This window comes from Xenopus laevis, chromosome 1S, assembly GCF_017654675.1.
Source record: "Xenopus laevis strain J_2021 chromosome 1S, Xenopus_laevis_v10.1, whole genome shotgun sequence".
Classification (NCBI taxonomy): Eukaryota; Metazoa; Chordata; class Amphibia; order Anura; family Pipidae; genus Xenopus; species Xenopus laevis.
In genome coordinates this window covers 201,900,679-201,923,416 of record NC_054372.1, presented here as the reverse complement: position 1 = coordinate 201,923,416, position 22,738 = coordinate 201,900,679, and the positions used below count along the sequence as shown (strand labels likewise).

At 47.0% G+C, this 22,738-nt stretch overlaps 1 protein-coding gene across 2 annotated transcripts in view; it reads right to left on the bottom strand.

Moving 5' to 3' along the window:
• LOC108705089 (AT-rich interactive domain-containing protein 3A) overlaps positions 1-22,738 on the bottom strand; it is a 51,279-nt gene that overhangs the window by 6,750 nt on the left and 21,791 nt on the right. For both annotated transcript variants that reach the window (XM_018241886.2, XM_041580732.1), the window contains exon 3: positions 17,107-17,179. In XM_018241886.2, the coding sequence (XP_018097375.1) occupies positions 17,107-17,179 (73 nt within the window). The remainder of the gene's footprint in view (positions 1-17,106; positions 17,180-22,738) is intronic.

Sequence of the window (22,738 nt, the reverse complement as noted above, 5' to 3'; positions counted from 1 at the left end):
TGCTATGAAGTCCAGTATCTTATCCTTTATTAACCCTTCGAAAAACTTTCCTACCACTGATGTCAGACTAATGGTGGCCATAGATGCAAAGATCCGCTCGTTTGACAACATCGCCAAACGAGCGGATCTTTCCCCGATATGCCATTAACAAACATGGCTATATCGGGTGTAATCTGATTGTTCGGCCCTATGGCCGAATGATCCGATTACGATGTGCCGTGGGCTCCGGCAGGATTGGTCGGGTCAAAAGCAAACCTGACCGATCGACCAAACGACCGATTTCCGCCAGATGAAAGATGTTGGCACACACGAAAATCGTACGAATCCTCAATTCGTACGATAGAATCTGTGTGTTTATGGCCACCTTAACTGGCCTATAGTTTTGAGGCTGAGAACGGGATCCTTTTTTGAATAGAGGCACCACATTAGCAATTCACCAGTCTCTCGGCACTATGCCAGATCTCAATGAATCCTGAAAAATTAAGTAAATATGTTAAGCAATTACAGAGGTAAGCTCGCTAAGTACCCTGGGTTGAATACCATCTGGCCCTGGACCTTTGTTTATCTTAACATGTTCTAGTCTCTTTTGAATTTCTTCATGTGGGAACCATGCATCATTAGTTGTATTACTAGAATTGGGACTGTTAAGAAGGAAACCTTCACTTACTGGTTCCTCATTTGTGTAGACAGATGAAAAATATGAGTTCAGAATCTCAGCTTTTTTTTGTTCTCATCAACCAGCTGACCCCCCTCTGATATTACCCACCCCTTCCTGCTTCATTTGTTACTATTAACATATTTAAAAAATAATTTATTTTTACTGCTTGCTGCAATATCCTTTTCTATAGCAATTTTAGCTTGCCTTATAGCTTCTTTGCATGATTTATTGGCCTCCTTGTACCTTATAAATGTTTCGGCTGTACCAGGTAACTTGAAAGCCTTAAAAGCAGGTCTTTTCTTACCCACCTCAACACCAACGCTTCTATTGAACCAAAAAGGTTTTGCTTTGCAACGACGTTCCTTGCTTACAAGTGGAATATACTGACAAGTAGATTTATTATAAAGACTTCCCATTTTTGTTCTGTGTTTAACCCTGTGAAAAGCATTTCCCACTTAATATGTTGCAGAGATGCCCTTATACTGTCACAGTTTGCACGTCTGAAATGTAGTGTTTTAGTTGGTCCCTTATAGAATTGCTTCTGCAACAGAATCTCAAAGGAGACCATGTTATGATCACTATTCCCTAAATGCCCCTCACCCACACAAATGTTAGAGATGAGTTCAGTATTGTTAGTTATTACAGGTACAAAAGAGAGTTATTCCTAGTAGGTTCTTGATTGAGCTGGAATAAAAAGTTGTCATTCAGCATATTTACAAACCTTCTAGCTTTTTCTTTATATCAGAATGTTTAGAGCAATTAATTCCAGGTCTCCCATTTTACCTGACAGACTCTGGTGCATTTGCAGAATACAGCCGAGGTTATTACTTTTACTTCTATAATTCCCATTACTTAGTGGAAAATTACAAGTTAAGTTTTAGTCTGTTTTCCTTGTGACACTCGGGGGTCCCTGCCACCAGCACCGTGAGGGGGAGAAGTAATTCAGCAGCCCCCCTGCTTGTTACTTGTAAAGGCAAAGTTAACCCTGAATGAAACAATAATATGTAATAGAGGGGTAACAGATGCGGGGGGGGGGCTGCTCATGTTCTACATTACAACCAGTACAACCAGCTCTCCAGAGCCTCGTGCCACTCAGTAAGGGGGAGATGACACCAAGGGGGCAGCCAGACCCCCAAGCCAAGTGTCTAATAACCAGATCTGTGATGGGGGGGGGGTATTTCTGTACTCTGTGCCCCCCAATGACATCAAACAGTGTGAAATATGTCGCTCCCAATAAACGGGCGGGGGGGGGCACAAGGATCAGGGAGTTATTATGAGCTCATGGGAGTTACACACTTTGTTTTTCCTTGTCTGACGTGTGATGTCACAGGGTGGGGGGCACCTAATTGATCTCATCAGTGGCCCATAAAGCCCCCAGTTGTCTATTTAGTGGAAGAGGGGCCATAGTGTCCCAGTGAGTCAGTGTGGGAATTCTCATAAAGGGGGAATTCCCATCCCCGGGGCCCCCTGGGCTCATGGTGCTACTGGGGGGCAGGAGTGTAACAGATATTAGACACATCACAGGGGCCACACACAGTATATTCATAGGGGACCATGTACCCCAGGGGGACAGTAATGGGCTCCAGTCAGTGAGGGGTTAGTGGGGCCCCCCTGCTATTAGAGGAGATGTGAGGAAACAACCTGTTCTCTTGCCTTTTTAAAGGGGAACTAAGGGATTATTTGCACATGGAAGGCAGGGGCCAAAGTACAATAAAGGGACAATCCAACATTTATTCAGCACATTCTCATTTGATGAAGGAACTTGCTCTCTGTATCCGAACTTCTGTCTCATGGATAGGGGGCCACCAGCGTTCATTCATGTGGGGGCGGCAAATGAAAGATGGCAGTATATATGAGTATGAATGAGGGAACAGTGTATATGAGTATGAATGAGGAGTATATATGAGTATAAATGAGGGAACAGTATATATGAGTATGAATGAGGAGTAGTACATATGAGTATGAATGAGGAGTAGTATATATGAGTATGAATGAGTAGTATAAATGAGTATGAATGAGGAGTATATATGAGTATGAATGAGGAGTATATATGAGTATGAATGAGGAGTATATATGAGTATGAATGAGGAGTAGTATATATAAGTATGAATGAGTAGTATATATGAGTATAAATGAGGAGTATATATGAGTATGAATGAGGAGTAGTACATATGAGTATGAATGAGGAGTATATATGAGTATGAATGAGGAGTAGTATATATGAGTATGAATGAGTAGTATAAATGAGTATGAATGAGGAGTATATATGAGTATGAATGAGGAATATATATGAGTATGAATGAGGAGTATATATGAGTATGAATGAGGAGTAATATATATGAGTTTGAATGAGGAGTATATATGAGTATGAATGAGGAGTAGTATATTTGAGTATGAATGAGGAGTATATATGAGTATGAATGAGGAGTATACAGTATATGAGTATGAATGAGGAGTAGTATATATGAGTATGAATGAGGAGTAGTATATATGAGTATAAATGAGGGAACAGTATATATGAGTATAAATGAGGAGTATATATGAGTATGAATGAGGAGTATATATGAGTATGAATGAGGAGTATATATGAGTATGAATGAGGAGTAGTATATGAGTATGAATGAGGAGTATATATGAGTACGAATGAAGAGTAATATATATGAGTACTGATGACACAGACAGACATAAATACTCTTATAACTGTGCCAGTCGTTCCCTCACATTGGGGCCCATTACTGCAGAGACTTCCCATGATGCTCAGTGACAACACAGGCCCAGTCAGGACATGGGGGGGGGCATATCCCTAATATTGTGGATAAAGGACCTTTGTGTCCCTATAAATCAGGAGGAGAATGGGGGTCCTGATGTGTCTGACCCTTTGCTCCTGTGTCTGTCCCTCTTGTTCTCTGAGACCCACAACAGCCCCCGGGTGCCACCAGGGTAAGATTAATGTGCCCCTCATACAAAGGGCCGGGGGTCTTATCTTTACTTAACCTACTGATTGGGCTCCATTAATCCTGCCCCCCCCCTGTGTAGGAAAGTGTCAGGCAGTGAGGGGGGACAATAGAGACTGTCAGACCCCAAGAGTAACGACACCGGAGTCTCCTCCTCACTAATCTCCCCAAATCTCTATTCAGCCACATGCCAATTGTCTCCTCTCAATTAGTCTATTTAATGAGGGGCCCTTATCTCTCCCCATTACTCCCCCCCCACCGATCCATTAGCCCCTAATCCTATAGGAATCAATTCCACGATAACCCAGTGAGAATGAGGAATGAATGGATATTGGGAAGTTGTATCAGGAGTCAGAAGCAGCAGTGCAGAGAAAGGGACAGACACAATGACAGTTACACAGAACTATAAACCCAGTGAGAATGAGGAATGAATGGATATTGGCAAGTTGTATCAGGAGTCAGAAGCAGCAGTGCAGAGAAAGGGACAGACACAATGACAGTTACACAGAACTATAAACCCAGTGAGAATGAGGAATGAATGGATATTGGGAAGTTGTATCAGGAGTCAGAAGCAGCAGTGCAGAGAAGAGAAAGGGACAGACACAATGACAGTTACACAGAACTATAAACCCAGTGAGAATGAGGAATGAATGGATATTGGGAAGTTGTATCAGGAGTCAGAGGCAGCAGTGCAGAGAAAGGGACAGACACAATGACAGTTACACAGAACTATAAACCCAGTGAGAATGAGGAATGAATGGATATTGGGAAGTTGTATCAGGAGTCAGAAGCAGCAGTGCAGAGAAGAGAAAGGGACAGACACAATGACAGTTACACAGAACTATAAACCCAGTGAGAATGAGGAATGAATGGATATTGGGAAGTTGTATCAGGAGTCAGAAGCAGCAGTGCAGAGAAGAGACAGGGACAGACACAATGACAGTTACACAGAACTATAAACCCAGTGAGAATGAGGAATGAATGGATATTGGGAAGTTGTATCAGGAGTCAGAAGCAGCAGTGCAGAGAAAGGGACAGACACAATGACAGTTACACAGAACTATAAACCCAGTGAGAATGAGGAATGAATGGATATTGGGAAGTTGTATCAGGAGTCAGAAGCAGCAGTGCAGAGAAGAGAAAGGGACAGACACAATGACAGTTACACAGAACTATAAACCCAGTGAGAATGAGGAATGAATGGATATTGGGAAGTTGTATCAGGAGTCAGAGGCAGCAGTGCAGAGAAAGGGACAGACACAATGACAGTTACACAGAACTATAAACCCAGTGAGAATGAGGAATGAATGGATATTGGGAAGTTGTATCAGGAGTCAGAAGCAGCAGTGCAGAGAAGAGAAAGGGACAGACACAATGACAGTTACACAGAACTATAAACCCAGTGAGAATGAGGAATGAATGGATATTGGGAAGTTGTATCAGGAGTCAGAAGCAGCAGTGCAGAGAAGAGAAAGGGACAGACACAATGACAGTTACACAGAACTATAAACCCAGTGAGAATGAGGAATGAATGGATATTGGGAAGTTGTATCAGGAGTCAGAGGCAGCAGTGCAGAGAAGAGACAGACACAATGACAGTTACACAGAACTATAAACCCAGTGAGAATGAGGAATGAATGGATATTGGGAAGTTGTATCAGGAGTCAGAAGCAGCAGTGCAGAGAAAGGGACAGACACAATGACAGTTACACAGAACTATAAACCCAGTGAGAATGAGGAATGAATGGATATTGGGAAGTTGTATCAGGAGTCAGAAGCAGCAGTGCAGAGAAAGGGACAGACACAATGACAGTTACACAGAAACTATAAACCCAGTGAGAATGAGGAATGAATGGATATTGGGAAGTTGTATCAGGAGTCAGAAGCAGCAGTGCAGAGAAGAGAAAGGGACAGACACAATGACAGTTACACAGAACTATAAACCCAGTGAGAATGAGGAATGAATGGATATTGGGAAGTTGTATCAGGAGTCAGAGGCAGCAGTGCAGAGAAAGGGACAGACACAATGACAGTTACACAGAACTATAAACCCAGTGAGAATGAGGAATGAATGGATATTGGGAAGTTGTATCAGGAGTCAGAAGCAGCAGTGCAGAGAAGAGAAAGGGACAGACACAATGACAGTTACACAGAACTATAAACCCAGTGAGAATGAGGAATGAATGGATATTGGGAAGTTGTATCAGGAGTCAGAAGCAGCAGTGCAGAGAAGAGAAAGGGACAGACACAATGACAGTTACACAGAACTATAAACCCAGTGAGAATGAGGAATGAATGGATATTGGGAAGTTGTATCAGGAGTCAGAAGCAGCAGTGCAGAGAAGAGAATGAGGAATGAATGGATATTGGGAAGTTGTATCAGGAGTCAGAAGCAGCAGTGCAGAGAAGAGAATGAGGAATGAGTGGATATTGGGAAGTTGTATCAGGAGTCAGAGGCAGCAGTGCAGAGAAGAGACAGACACAATGACAGTTACACAGAACTATAAACCCAGTGAGAATGAGGAATGAATGGATATTGGCAAGTTGTATCAGGAGTCAGAAGCAGCAGTGCAGAGAAGAGAAAGGGACAGACACAATGACAGTTACACAGAACTATAAACCCAGTGAGAATGAGGAATGAATGGATATTGGGAAGTTGTATCAGGAGTCAGAAGCAGCAGTGCAGAGAAGAGAATGAGGAATGAATGGATATTGGGAAGTTGTATCAGGAGTCAGAAGCAGCAGTGCAGAGAAGAGAATGAGGAATGAGTGGATATTGGGAAGTTGTATCAGGAGTCAGGAGCAGCAGTTATTCGCTACATGTGGGGCCCCAGTATAGTTAGGGCCCATAGACATCTCTGTGGGAATGACCCCATCACTTGCCCTGGGACCACCCAGCAGTGGGGGAAGGGCACTAGGACACAGGGTTTTCCCCCCCTCACAAGGGATTCTCACTACATGTGATGTGTGCACCATCTGTTCCCACTGCATCTCCCCGAGTGAGACAAGTCTGTTGTTATACGGGACCCTTGGGCTTATAGGAAAGTATCAGGTGCAGCCTAAGCCGGAATCCAATAAAGCCATGTAGCCCCGAGTATCTCCATCAGTGACTGCCCATAATGAGCCTCCAGCTCTGCTACTTCCTGAGAGGGAACTGCTGCTCACACTCACACTCATACTCACACTCACACATTCCTGGGGTCTCGGGGGGCTGCATTGTGTGGGCAGTGCCAGGGCCAAACAACATTCCATCTGTATAGATCAGGGGCCCAACCTGTGGGTAATGCACCAATCCTGCCCCCAGGGATCTAATCACTGCGCCATTTTGTTTCCCTAATGCCCCCCAGAATGAACTGCCCAATGGATCCCGGCCAGACTCATTACTGTGCGGTTACTCTGTGGGGGTCCGTGTGCTGCCATTGGGCAATGATAAGATCAATATCCACACTTGTCATATGGTGTCTCCTTATATAATTGGGTGGAGCCAATGAGCAATGCACCAACCAATAAGGAAGCAGAGAAGTTTCCCAGGACCCCCATTCTACCCAGGGCACAAGCTGCTGCACTCCTAACTGGCACACACACCCCGGCAAACTTACGCGGCACACTTACCCCGTGCACACTTACGCGGCAAACATACGCGGCACACTTACCCTGGCACACTTACCCGGCACACTTACCTGGAACACTTACCCTGGAACCCTTACCCTGGAACACTTACCCGTCACAATTACCCAGCACACTTACCATGGCACACTTACCATGGCACACTTACCTGGCACGCTTACCCTGTCACGCTTACCATGGCATGCTTACCATGGCACGTTTATCCCGGCACGTTTACCCCGGCACACTTACCCGGCACACTTACCCGGCACACTTACCATGGCACACTTACCATGGCACACTTACCATGGCACACTTACCCGACACACTTACCCAGCACACTTACCATGGCACGCTTACCATGGCACGCTTACCCTGGCACGCTTACTTGGAACACTTACCCCGGCACACTTACCCTGGCACAGTGAACCCGGCACACTTACCCCGGCACACTTACCCCGGCACACTAACCATGGAACACTTACCATGGCACACTTACCCGGCACACTTACCATGGCACACTTACCCGGCACACTTACCATGGCACACTTACCCGGCACATTTACCATGGCACTCTTACCATGGCACACTTACCCGGCACACTTAGCATGGCACACTTACCATGGCACACTTACCATGGCACACTTACCTTGGCACAATTACACTGGCACACTTACCCGGCACACTTACCCTGGCACACTTACCCTGGCACAGTTACTCCGGCACACTTACCATGGCACACTTACCCGGCACACTTAGCATGGCACGCTTACCCGGCACGCAAACCATGGCACGCTTACCCGGCACACTTACCCTGGCACACTTACCATGGCACACTTACCCGGCACACTTACCCTGGCACACTTACCGTGGCACACTTACCCGGCACACTTACCCCGGCACACTTACCATGGCACACTTACCCGGCACACTTACCCAGCACACTTACCCTGGCACACTTACCCTGGCACACTTACCATGGCACACTTACCTGGCACACTTACCCTGGCACACTTACCCGACTTACCCGGCACACTTACCCTGGCACACTTACCGGGCACACTTACCCGGCACCTTACCTGGCACACTTACCATGGCACACTTACCGCCGACACTTACCCGCACACTTACCTGGCACGCTTACCCGCACACTACCCTGGCACACTTACGCCTTACCTGGCACACTTACCTGGCACACTACCGGCACACTTACCTGGCACACTTACCCTGGCACACTTACCTGGCACACTTACCCGGCACACTTACCCGGCAACACTACCCTGCACACTTACCCTGGCACACTTACCCGCACACTTACCCGGCACCTTACCCGGCACACTTACCATGGCACCTTCCCGGCACCTACCTGGCACACTTACCCGGCACACTACCCGGCACACTTACCGGCACACTTACCCGGCACACTTACCCTGGCACACTTACCTGGCACACTTACCCGGCACACTACCCGGCACACTTACCCTGGCAAACTTACCTGGCACACTTACCATGGCACCTTACCCTGGCACACTTACCTGGCACTTACCGGCACACTTACCCTGGCACACTTACCGGCACATTACCGGCACACTTACAGGCACACTTACCGGCACTTCACACTACCGGCACCTTACCGCACTTACCGGCACACTGACTACCTGGCACACTTACCCGGCACAATTACCTGGCACATTACCCGGCACACTTACCCTGGCACAACTACCAGGCACACTTACCAGGCACACTTACCCTGGCACACTTTACCACTGGCACCTTACCCGGCACACTTACCTGGCACACTTACCCGCACATTACCTGGCACACTTACCCTGGCACACTTACCTTGGCACCTTACCCGGCGCCAGCCTTACCTGGCACACTTACCCTGGCACACTTACCTGGCACACTTACCCGCACACATCCCACACTTACCCTGGCAACTTACCTGGCCACTTACCTGGCACTTACCTGACACTACCTGGCACACTTACCCTGGCACACTTACCCGGCACACTACCCGGCACATTACCGCACACTTACCTGGCACACTTACCCGGCACACTTACCGGCACCTTACCGCACCTTACCCGGCACACTTACCCGCACGCTTACCGGCACCTTACCCGGCACACTTACCCCGCACCTTACCGGCACCTTACCCGGCACCTTACCCGGCACACTTACCCGCACACTTACCTGGCCACTTACCGGCACACTTACCGGCAACTTACCGGCACCATTACCTGGCACCTTACCGGCACACTTACCCCTGGCACACTTACCATGGCACACTTACCCGGCACACTTACCCTGGCACACTACCTGGCACACTATACCGGCACACTTACCCCTAGGCACACTTACCTGCACACTTACCATGGCACACTTACCCGGCACACTTACCCGGCACACTTACCTGGCACACTTACCCGGCAACACTTACCGGCACACTTACCCGCACACTTACCTGGCACACTTACCCTGGCACACTTACCCGGCACACTTACACCGGCACACTTACCCCGGCACGCTTACCCTGGCACACTTACTATGGCACGCTTACCCGGCACACTTACCCGGCACTCTTACCCGGCACACTCACCCGGCACACTTACCCTGGCACACTTACCATGGCACACTTACCCAGAACACTAACCCTGGCACACTTACCCTGGCAAAAATTCAGCGGAACAGTAGACACTCAGGGAACCAGCGTTTAAAACTGTAAATGCTTTATTAGACGCAGATTAAAATCACCAGCGGGCAGGGGATGTGCGCACATCGCCTGCCCGCTGGTGATTTTAATCTGCGTTTTTACAGTTTTACAGTTTTAAACGCTGGTTCCCTGAGTGTCTACTGTTCCGGTGGAGTCCGTCTCTGAATTTTTGCAAGTTGTTGTTTGCCGCGGCCAGAGCGGTTCCTTAGGACACACCGGCATGCAGATTCCCTGCTAATGGGCTCACTCCGTCGGCTTATTACTGCTCCTGTGAACTCTACACTTACCCTGGCACACTTACCCTGGCACACTTACCCAGCACACTTACTCGGCACACTTACCATGGCACACTTACTCGGCACACTTACCATGGCATATTTACCCGGCACACTTACCAACCGGCACACTTACCCTGGCACACTTACCCGGGCACACTTACCCAGCACACTTACCCTGGCACACTTGCCCGGGCACACTTACCCAGCACACTTACCATGGTGCACTTACCCTGGCACACTTACCATGGCACACTTACCCGGCACACTTACCCTGGCACACTTATCCGGAGCACTTAACTGGAACATTTACCCTGGCACGCTTCCCCTGGCACGCTTACCTCGGCACGCTTACCATGGCACGCTTACTCGGCACACTTGCCCTGGCACACTTACCCTGGCACGCTTACCCCGGCACGCTTACCATGGCACACTTACCCGGCACACTTACCCTGGCACACTTACCCGCACACTTACCATGGCGCACTTACTAAGCACACTTACCATGGCACACTTACCCGGCACACTTACCCCGGCACACTTACCCGGCACACTTACCCCGGCACACTTACCATGGCGCACTTACCCCGGCACACTTACCCCGGCACACTTACCCGGCACACTTACCCCGGCACACTTACCCCAGCACGCTTACCCGGCACGCTTACCCGGCACGCTTACCCCGGCACGCTTACCATGGCATGCTTACCCGGCACACACCCTGGCACACTTATCCAGGCACACTTTACCGGCACGCTTTCCCTGGCACGCTTACCCTGGCACGCTTACCCTGGCACGCTTACCCCGGCACACTTACCCGGCACACTTGCCCTGGCACACTTACCCTGGCACACTTACCCTGGCACAATTACCCTGGCACACTTACCCGGCACACTAACCCTGGCACACTTACCATGGCACACTTACCCGGCACACATACCATGGCACACTTACCATGGCACACTTACCACCCCCCTACCTTCATGTGAAATTTTACCAACAGACCGCCCGCCACTTACCGGCACACTTACATGGGACTTACCCGGCACACTTATCATTGCACACTTACCCGGCACATTTACCATGGCACACTTACCCGGTACACTTACCCGGCACACTTACCCGGCACACTTACCATGGTGCACTTACCATGGCACACTTACCCCGGCACACTTACCCGGCACACTTACCATGGCACACTTACCCGGCACACTTACCATGGTGCACTTACCATGGCGCACTTACCCCGGCACACTTACCCGGCACACTTACCGTGGCACACTTACCATGGCACACATACCATGGCACACTTACCATGGCACACTTACCCGGCACACTTACCCGGCACACTTACCATTGCACACTTACCCGGCACATTTACCATGGCACACTTACCCGGTACACTTACCCGGCACACTTACCATGGTGCACTTACCATGGCACACTTACCATGGTGCACTTACCCGGCACACTTACCATGGCACACTTACCCGGCACACTTACCATGGCACACTTACCCGGCACACTTACCATGGTGCACTTACCATGGCGCACTTACCCCGGCACACTTACCCGGCACACTTACCGTGGCACACTTACCATGGCACACTTACCCTGGCACACTTACCATGGCACAGTGAGGCAGAACCCAACTGCAACCAGATAGCCCACTAGTAAATTGGATTAATTGGCACCCTCTCCAGTTTGGTGCATTGGTGCCTCCCATCCCTAATAAAACCTTCCCAAATTCATTTCCCCAGTCTCACATTTGTGTCACTCACCCTAAATCTGACCCCCCTCCCAATGTGCCAGTGAAACAATTCCGGAGACTTTTATGACTTTTAATGGTCTCACAAGGAGCTGTCACTTTATTCATCTTTATCCCCCTCCTGGTTTTATGGAGCACGAGGCACATGGACTTCTGGGCACATTCAGTCCTACAGTAGCAGTTGCCCTTCCTTATTCATAGCCAATGGGAGCAGCCGCCCTTCCTTATTTATAGCCAATGGGAGCAGCCACCCTTCCTTATTTATAGCCAATGGGAGCAGCCGTCCTTCCTTATTTATAGCCAATGGGAGCAGCCACCCTTCCTTATTTATAGCCAATGGGAGCGACCGTCCTTCCTTATTTATAGTCAATGGGAAGAAACGATCCAGCCACGTCCTGAGCTAAAGGGAAAGTAAACTCTACAGTATACAGAGCTGTACGGCACTAGAACATTAGAACACAAGGACTAGAACTAGATCAGGCTCGGGAGCTAATGATATTTACCCTACTGCTCCAGTTCTGCCCTCTCCCGCACCCTCCCTATTGTAACTCCCAGCACCCTTGCACACTGCCCACACACAAAGTCTGGATTAATGTGTCCCTATTAATATTATTATTATTATCTGCTGTTGCCATTGACTCCCGGAGGCCGGGCTGGGGGCTGAGATTGATTTGGTGCAGCAGAGAAAAATGAGACAGTTTTGCATTAATTAGTGCCCTTATCTGCTTGTGTGTGACTGGAGATCGACTTAATTAGCTCTGGAGAGAGAGAGATAATGAAGTGATCATCAGCAACTCATGAATCCTCCTCTTCCTCTGAGCATTAACCCTCCAGCCCCCAGGATACTGCACTTACTTCTATCTGCTACCCAGGAGCCACATTTGGGGTACAGTGAGGTGGGGACGAGAGTAATCATCATGTCAGGTCAATTCTGAGCAGCAGAGCTAGCACTCTAATATCTACTGTCTCAACAGCCTTTACATGATGTTAGTTACTGCACATGATGTACACTGTAAATTCAACCCTAGTCATTCTGCCCCTTAATGTGAAATCTCCCCCCAACACAGCCTTCTGTCTGTCTGTCTGTCTGTTAGGCCTGTCACCTTCTCTGGCCTTCCTATAAGGAACAGACTCCCAGCAGGGGTGGTAGGACTAATACAGTAAAGGAATAGGAGGGAGAGTGAAAGGGGGATAGATACAGGGAACAGACTCCCAGCAGGGGTGGTAGGACTAATACAGTAAAGGAATAGGAGGGAGAGTGAAAGGGGGATAGATACAGCGAACAGACTCCCAGCAGGGGTGGTAGGACTAATACAGTAAAGGAATAGGAGGGAGAGTGAAAGGGAACATAAGGAAGTGATACTTTACAGAAAGGGGAGTAGATACAGGGAACAGTCTCCCAGCAGGGGTGGTAGGACTAATACAGTAAAGGAATAGGAGGGAGAGTGAAAGGGAACATAAGGAAGTGTTACTTTACAGAAAGGGGAGTAGATACAGGGAACAGTCTCCCAGCAGAGGAGAAGCAGGTGCTAGTTGTGGGGGAGTGGTCAGACTATAGCAGTAACATGTGACTGTAGGACAGACCCCAGTGCTGTTATGTAAGTGATGTATCTGGGTCTCCCCCTCTCTCACCAGTAAATTGCGGGGGGCACAGGACCAGACGCAGAGTAGGGAAAGAAATAACAGGAGAGATTGGGAATTAATTGCGCATTGATCTCCCGGCAGATGTGATGCAACTGTCACAGGGAAATGATTGTGTTTCCTACAGCTCAGCTGCCCCCTCTTACCTCTAACACCGACCCCAACGTCACTAATCTGGGCAACTATGTGCCCCCAACAACTCAGTCTCTCTCATGTTTGGCTACAACTCTGTGATGCCTGGCAGCCCCGGACTGGCAATCTGTACATTCTGGCAAATGCCACAGGGGCTGCTTTAAGTTGCCGTAGAAAATCACTATTTAGTGGGCAGGTGGGGGCTGTTTGGGCCTCTGTGAAACTGGAATATCTGAGACTATTTGTCTCCCAGTCCTGATGCCTGAGAATATCATATCCTTATATACACCTCCCAGTGACATCATCAGCTATAAATGCTGCTCAGTGATGTCACTGTTATATAAAAACATCTACCCCCTATTCCAAAATATATTGCCTTTATATGGTCACAGAACAACCCCTCAGTGACTTCTAATATCCTTATCATTTACAGTAGGGGGTACATTATCCCTTATAATACATGAGTGATACTCAGAGTTCCCTGTATAACTCAGCCTGCAGCCTTGTGCCTTTATATGGTCACAGAACAACCCCTCAGTGACTTCTAATATCCTTATCATTTACAGTAGGGGGTACATTATCCCTTATAATACATGAGTGATACTCAGAGTTCCCTGTATAACTCAGCCTGCAGCCTTGTGCCTTTATATGGTCACAGAACAACCCCTCACTGACTTCTAATATCCTTATAATTGTCAGTAGGGGGTACAGTGGCATTTCCATGTTACTGTTAATTAGCAGAACATTAACCCCTGCCTGATATGGTTATCGAGCTGCATGTTCGTTAATTCAGACACGGCCGTTAATAATTGGGTGAGCGCATCTCCCGTCTCTCTAATTGTTCCAGGCGGGTGGGGGATGAGGGAGGTCACAGGTTAAAGCTTTTATTGACGAGTCGATGGCGCTAATTATTCACCCAGAGCTCGTTACAAAAAGCTGCAGTTGATTTCTGGTCAATAAGTGGCGCTGGGAGTATTTCTCATTGGAGCAGCAGGAGATTAAAGGCAAAGCTAACTAACAGGGAGGAAGTGGAGTATTTGTAACAGTGATGCTGCTGTGGAGCAAAGACTGGGTTGGTCGGGCCCTGTCTGTAGTAAGGGCCACTATACAGTCACTGACATATATACAGTGGACACCTCTCTCTCTCTATATAAATATAAGTTGAGTGAAGTAGTCGCACTCACAGGATTTACGATGTATAAAAGGATTTTATTGAAAGGCAAAAAGTTTCGGCTGGAACAACAGCTTTTTTCAAAGTGAACCGGAACCACAAACATCAGAATAAATACGAGGTGTGCGGGAAAGACGTGACTGGCAAAGATGTGAGGAAATGTCACAACAAAAGTGTAGAAAATAAAGAAACCTTGAATCAAACAACAAAATCAAAAGAAATAAATAATCCATAAATACAGAGTATTGGATTAGAATCTCCTCCTCATTGAGTCAAATCAGTAAGATCAGTAGATCTTTATCTGGGGATCAGTAGATCTTTAGTTGGGGATCAGTAGATCTTTATCTGGGGATCAGTAGATCTTTAGTTTGGGATCAGTAGATCTTTATCTGGGGATCAGCAGATCTTTAGTTGGGGATCAGTAGATCTTTAGTTGGGGATCAGTAGATCTTTATCTGGGGATCAGCAGATCTTTAGTTGGGGATCAGCAGATCTTTAGTTGGGGATCAGTAGATCTTTAGTTGGGGATCAGTAGATCTTTAGTTGGGGATCAGTAGATATTTATCTGGGGATCAGTAGATCTTTAGTTTGGGATCAGTAGATCTTTATCTGGGGATCAGCAGATCTTTAGTTGGGGATCAGCAGATCTTTAGTTGGGGATCAGTAGATCTTTAGTTGGGGATCAGTAGATCTTTAGTTGGGGATCAGTAGATCTTTAGTTGGGGATCAGTAGATCTTTAGTTGGGGATCAGTAGATCTTTAGTTGGGGATCAGTAGATCTTTAGTTGGGGATCAGTAGATCTTTATCTGGGGATCAGTAGATCTTTAGTTTGGGATCAGTAGATCTTTATCTGGGGATCAGCAGATCTTTAGTTGGGGATCAGTAGATCTTTAGTTGGGGATCAGTAGATCTTTAGTTGGGGATCAGTAGATATTTATCTGGGGATCAGCAGATCTTTAGTTTGGGATCAGTAGATCTTTATCTGGGGATCAGCAGATCTTTAGTTTGGGGATCAGCAGAACTTTAGTTGGGGGATCAGTATAAAGATCCTTTAGTTGGGGGATCAGTAGATCTTTAGTTGGGGATCAGTAGATCTTTAGTTGGGGATCAGTAGATCTTTAGTTGGGGATCAGTAGATCTTTAGTTGGGGATCAGTAGATCTTTATCTGGGGATCAGTAGATCTTTAGTTGGGGATCAGTAGATCTTTAGTTGGGGATCAGTAGATCTTTAGTTGGGGATCAGTAGATCTTTAGTTGGGGATCAGTAGATCTTTATCTGGGGATCAGTAGATCTTTAGTTGGGGATCAGTAGATCTTTATCTGGGGATCAGTAGATCTTTAGTTGGGGATCAGTAGATCTTTAGTTGGGGATCAGTAGATCTTTAGTTGGGGATCAGTAGATCTTTATCTGGGATCAGTAGATTCTTTAGTTTGGGATCAGTAGATCCTTTATCTGGGGATCAGTAGATCTTTAGTTGGGGATCAGTAGATCTTTAGTTGGGGATCAGTAGATCTTTAGTTGGGGATCAGTAGATCTTTAGTTGGGGATCAGTAGATCTTAGTTGGGGATCAGTAGATCTTTAGTTGGGATCAGTAGATCTTTAGATCAAGATCTTTAGTTGGGGATCAGTAGATCTTATGGGGATCAGTAGATCTTTAGTTGGGGATCAGTAGATCTTTAGTTGGGGATCAGTCAGTAGATCTTTAGTTGGGGATCTTTAGTTGGGATCAGTAGATCTTTAGTCCTTTATCTGGGATTAGGATCAGTAGATCTTTAGTAGATCAGTAGATCTTTAGTTGGGGATCAGTAGATCTTTAGTTGGGGATCAGTAGATCTTTAGTTGGGGATCAGTAGATCTTTAGTTGGGGATCAGTAGATTTTAGTTGGGGATCAGCAGATCTGTATCTGGACTATATGTATATATGGACTATAAGTATATGTTTATATGGACTGTATGTATATTTATATATGGACTATATGTATATTTATATATGGACTATATGTATATTTATATATGGACTATATGTATATATGGACTATATGTATATATGGACTATATGTAACATTTCTCTATTATTCTATGGTGCAGTGTGTGGGGGGAGGGGGGTGACACCTCTCTATAGAGTTTGGATTAGAAAGTGTCAATGAGTCCGTTGGCTCTTTCCCATGGGCCCGGCACTTACCTCTCTTCTGCATGAAGCTGAACAAATCATCCAAAAATTCCTTGCGCTTGGGGTCCTCGTCGAGCTCATAGAGCTGCAGAGTAAAGTACACGAGGGGTTAAATGGGAATATTTCCCTGGGGCACAATATCACATTGAAATGTAACAAAGATGTCTAACTGGTGCTCCAGCAGTTCAGCGAGTTCTGCAGGGGGGCATGAAGGGTGGCTACATAGTGGCACGCAGGTTAAGCAAAGTGGCTGCAGAGAGGCAGAGGGACAGGCGTGGACCCCAATACTATAAGTAAGAGCTATTATATAATATGTCTCAGGGGGCCCCTCTTGTGCTGTGCCCAGTCCCCCCGCTGGTGATAGAGACGTCAGTACATGAGGGTTCAGACTGATTTCTATGGGGCACCGACATGACTGGCACATTCCCTGCAGGCCACATTAACCCATTGCTCGATGGATCCACATAAGGGGGACTGTCAAAGTGGGCAAATACCCTGCCTGGGGCCAAACAATATTTATAATCCGCGGTTATTGCTCTACAACTCCCAGCAACCTTTATATTCGAGCATTAGCAGTGACCTGCTGGGAGTATTGCAGCTCCTTGTACTCCAGGGGCCCAGGGATGGAGGAAGGGCCACATTTGAATGACAAATCCCAATCCAAAGGAGCCAGACAATCTCCCAAAATTGAAATGGGCCCCAACCTCCAGCCGGGGGTTCTGAGCTGATCCCTCATTAGACTCAACCCCACCCAAGAGCAAATATCCAATCAGAGCACAACCTTCCTAAACCAAGCCTGTCCAATCAGTGACCCCACAGCCACTACTGAACTACAACTCCCACAATCCTTTCCTTTCCCAACAGCTACATGACACTGACGTGAGGGTACAAACTGGACACCCCCAGGGCTTGGGTGTGAGTGTCACTTTAAGGCCAGAGATCCAGCCTGGGTGGGGGGTACTAGGGGCTATTGACTGAAGCTTCATGCCCCCGTGTCTCTACAATTCCCACTGTTACTGTCAGACCAACTCCGGCCACTGGGGGCAGCGCAGAGTCTGATCAGCAAGAAAGCAGCATGGCAGCACCCACACACTGGCACATCCCTGAGGCTCATTATAGGGATCATTATAGGGATAAAAGCTGCTACTCCTCTATATATATATATATATATATATATATATATATATATATATATATATATATATATATATATATATATATATATATATATATATATATACTGTACATACAATATACACTCATTAACCATTTCATTGCTGTGACAATGCGCTGAGGTGGCCCTGCATTGCCCCTGGGCAGCTGAACTGACATTCATGTTCTGTACGGCAGGGGGTGCTAAGGTAAAACTGCTTTGTCACCCAAGGGACACATTGGAAGTAACAACGAGGAGGTGCTGGGGCATCACATACAGACATGAGACCGACAGTGAGATAATGGGCAGTGCCCCCCCCAAGACAAGCAGGTTTATTGGCCCCTCCCCCAAACCAAGCTCATAAATTACTTCTCTCGTTTCGGGAATAAAATTGAATATTTACTGACACTCCTTTCAGCCTTGTTGGGACAACTGTTACATTCCTTCCTGGTCTCTCCCACCCCTTCTGTCTCCTCTTCTCCCCATTCCTCTGCCTGATTAACCTTCCTATGGTCATGTGATTGGCAGCGGCTCACAGGGGATGCTGGGAACTGTGGTTCTGCTGCCTGTCACTGCACCAACAATGACTCTGCTGTCAGGGACCCAGTGTGACCCCTAAAGTCTTGGCTCCACCAGTATCTCAAGGTTGTCTGGTTTCCACTGCGTCATTTCAGCTTTCACATTGTGTTTTTTATCTTCTCCCTCCAGGAGCAGAAACCTCAGCCGGCACAGAACAGGTTAATCATTTATTTAATTAATAATTATTTACCCATAGCCGGGAAGTGATTGTATGAGAGAGCTCAGTGGGATTCCATTTTACATGTATGCTTGGCAGGAGAAGAAGTAGAGATAGTAGGAGAGAAGATGGTGGGATTCCATGTTACACGTATGGTTGGCAGGAGAAGAAGTAGAGATAGTAGGAGAGAAGATGGTGGGATTCCATGTTACACGTATGGTTGGCAGGAGAAGAAGTAGAGATAGTAGGAGAGAAGATGGTGGGATTCCATGTTACACGTATGGTTGGCAGGAGAAGAAGTAGAGATAGTAGGAGAGAAGATGGTGGGATTCCATGTTACACGTATGGTTGGCAGGAGAAGAAGTAGAGATAGTAGGAGAGAAGATGGTTGGATTCCATGTTACATGTATGCTTGGCAGGAGAAGAAGTAGAGATAGTAGGAGAGAAGATGGTGGGATTCCATGTTACACGTATGGTTGGCAGGAGAAGAAGTAGAGATAGTAGGAGAGAAGATGGTGGGATTCCATGTTACATGTATAGTTGGCAGGAGAAGAAGTAGAGATAGTAGGAGAGAAGATGGTGGGATTCCATGTTACACGTATAGATGGCAGGAGAAGAAGTAGAGATAGTAGGAGAGAAGATGGTGGGATTCCATGTTACACGTATGGTTGGCAGGAGAAGAAGTAGAGATAATAGGAGAGAAGATGGTGGGATTCTATGTTACATGTATGGTTGGCAGGAGAAGAAGTAGAGATAGTAGGAGAGAAGATGGTGGGATTCCATGTTACACATATAGATGGCAGGAGAAGAAGTAGAGATAGTAGGAGAGAAGATGGTGGGATTCCATGTTACACGTATGGTTGTCAGGAGAAGAAGTAGAGATAGTAGGAGAGAAGATGGTGGGATTCCATGTTACACGTATGGTTGGCAGGAGAAGAAGTAGAGATAGTAGGAGAGAAGATGGTGGGATTCCATGTTACACGTATGGTTGGCAGGAGAAGAAGTAGAGATAATAGGAGAGAAGATGGTGGGATTCTATGTTACATGTATGGTTGGCAGGAGAAGAAGTAGAGATAGTAGGAGAGAAGATGGTGGGATTCCATGTTACACGTATGGTTGGCAGGAGAAGAAGTGGAGATAGTAGGAGAGAAGATGGTGGGATTCCATGTTACACGTATGGTTGGCAGGAGAAGAAGTAGAGATAGAAGGAGAGAAGATGGTGGGATTCCATGTTACACGTATGGTTGGCAGGAGAAGAAGTAGAGATAATAGGAGAGAAGATGGTGGGATTCTATGTTACATGTATGGTTGGCAGGAGAAGAAGTAGAGATAGTAGGAGAGAAGATGGTGGGATTCCATGTTACACGTATGGTTGGCAGGAGAAGAAGTGGAGATAGTAGGAGAGAAGATGGTGGGATTCCATGTTACACGTATGGTTGGCAGGAGAAGAAGTGGAGATAGTAGGAGAGAAGATGGTGGGATTCCATGTTACACGTATGGTTGGCAGGAGAAGAAGTAGAGATAGTAGGAGAGAAGATGGTGGGATTCCATGTTACACGTATGGTTGGCAGGAGAAGAAGTAGAGATAATAGGAGAGAAGGTGGTGGGATTCTATGTTACATGTATGGTTGGCAGGAGAAGAAGTAGAGATAGTAGGAGAGAAGATGGTGGGATTCCATGTTACACGTATGGTTGGCAGGAGAAGAAGTAGAGATAATAGGAGAGAAGATGGTGGGATTCCATGTTACACGTATGGTTGGCAGGAGAAGAAGTAGAGATAATAGGAGAGAAGATGGTGGGATTCCATGTTACATGTATGGTTGGCAGGAGAAGTAAATATAGTTGGAGAGAAGAAGGTGGGATTCCATGTTATACGTATGGTTCTCAGGAGAAGAAGTAAATATAGTTGGAGAGAAGATGGTGGGATTCTATGTTACATGTATGGTTGGCAGGAGAAGAAATAGAGATAGTAGGAGAGAAGATGGTGGGATTCTATGTTACATGTATGGTTGGCAGGAGAAGAAGTAGAGATAGTCGGAGCAGAGAACACTCCGTTATTCCGTGTTATGTAAGAATGACGGAGCGGCTGCCCCAGGACATGGATGTCCCCGGCATGAACCTTGGACGGGCTCCAGAGCTGCTACTACAAGGTCTTCCCTCCCGTGTTATGGAGAAGATCCAAGAACCACAGACTTGGCAGGTCTCCCTCATACAACAAACACGGAAATGTCTCACAGTGTCGTTGCCTCAGAAGCGGAACTTCATGATTGTGATTAATATGCGCTTTTATGATATGATGATAATGAGCAGTGAAGTCCCGCCCCCAGTAATGAATAACAATAGGAGATTGATAGGCCCAAGCTCATGTGTTGCTTCTGATTGGCTGAGATCTGCCAAACTCCCTGTTGGCTTATTCTTGTGGTGCCCAGTTCTCCTGCAACTCCCATACACCCTGCCCCCCCCCCCAGGGCAGCAGGGTCAGAACCCCCAGCAAATAGCAAAGTGTTTTACTGCCCCGGCCAGTGGCTGATGCCCGTGTGAGACACAAGGTGCCCCTCGTTATAATAAACTGCCCATGGACTGTGCCACTATTCCTTGCTGGGGGATTAAATATCAGCTCTGCTGAGAGGGGAGAGGGACTGCAATGGCTTCTGTGAGAGCGGGGCCACATGTCCGGGGCCCCACAGAGGGAACCCGACTGATTTATCTCTGTCCTTCTTGTAATTCTGTGAGTGGCACCCAGTGAGCTCCTGTCTGTTTATCAGGGGACAAGGGACCCCCCAACTCACAACTAAGAGCCCCATAAACCTACACCCCCCCCCCCAGAACTAGATGTGCCACCCCCAGCCAGCCAATATACTGAGTCTGGGAGCTGACAATCTAAAGGGCAAGCCATCCTGTATATAAACTCAGCATGCAATACATCAGCAGTTAGAGTTTCTTGCCCTATTATTAATCTGGTTGCTACGGACAGCCACGTCGGTAACCATAACAGATTCATTGTTTTCTTTTTATTTTGTTTTTTCTTTTGCTATTAGTTTGGAATGCACCGAGTCCACTTTTTGTGATTCACCCAAATACCAAACCGAATTGGAATCCTATTTTGCATATGCAAATTAGGGGCAGAAAAGGACAATGTGGAAAAAATATTTTACTTCCTTGTTTTGTGAAAAAAAATCAAGTGATTTTCCTCCCCCGCCCCTAATTTACATTTGCAAATTAGGATTTATTTCTCCCAGTCACAAGGCCGAATCTGAAAAAGGCTGAATTCTGCCCGAATCCAGAACAGAATCCTGGAACATGTTGCCCCGCTCTCACACAGGCCATTGCAGTCCCTCTCCCCTCCAGCTCTCCCTGTAACACCCCTTTCCCTCCTCTAATCTCATTGGCTCCCTCCTGTCTGCTGGGAGGAGCTACTGGTGAATAAAGCTCATGCTCCTATCACTTATTATCTTCTTTATCCTCCCGTCCCCCTCACCCACATCAGCCCCTTCCCACAAGCTGGCGCTGCCCCGGGAGGCAGATTTGGGTCAGTAATGGAGCGAGTGCTGCGGGGAGAAGGGCAAAGTCACCGCTCATATCTGCACCAATTACTAATTCTCACTTTATACAGAACACTATGTACCAGCCCAGGGGCAAAGTCCAACCCCCCAACTGTAATCAGTTCATCAGCTCTATATATATATATATATACTGCATCAACTCCCTGCCTCCACTAACCCTTGCACTGCCACCAACTCCCTGTACCCATGCAC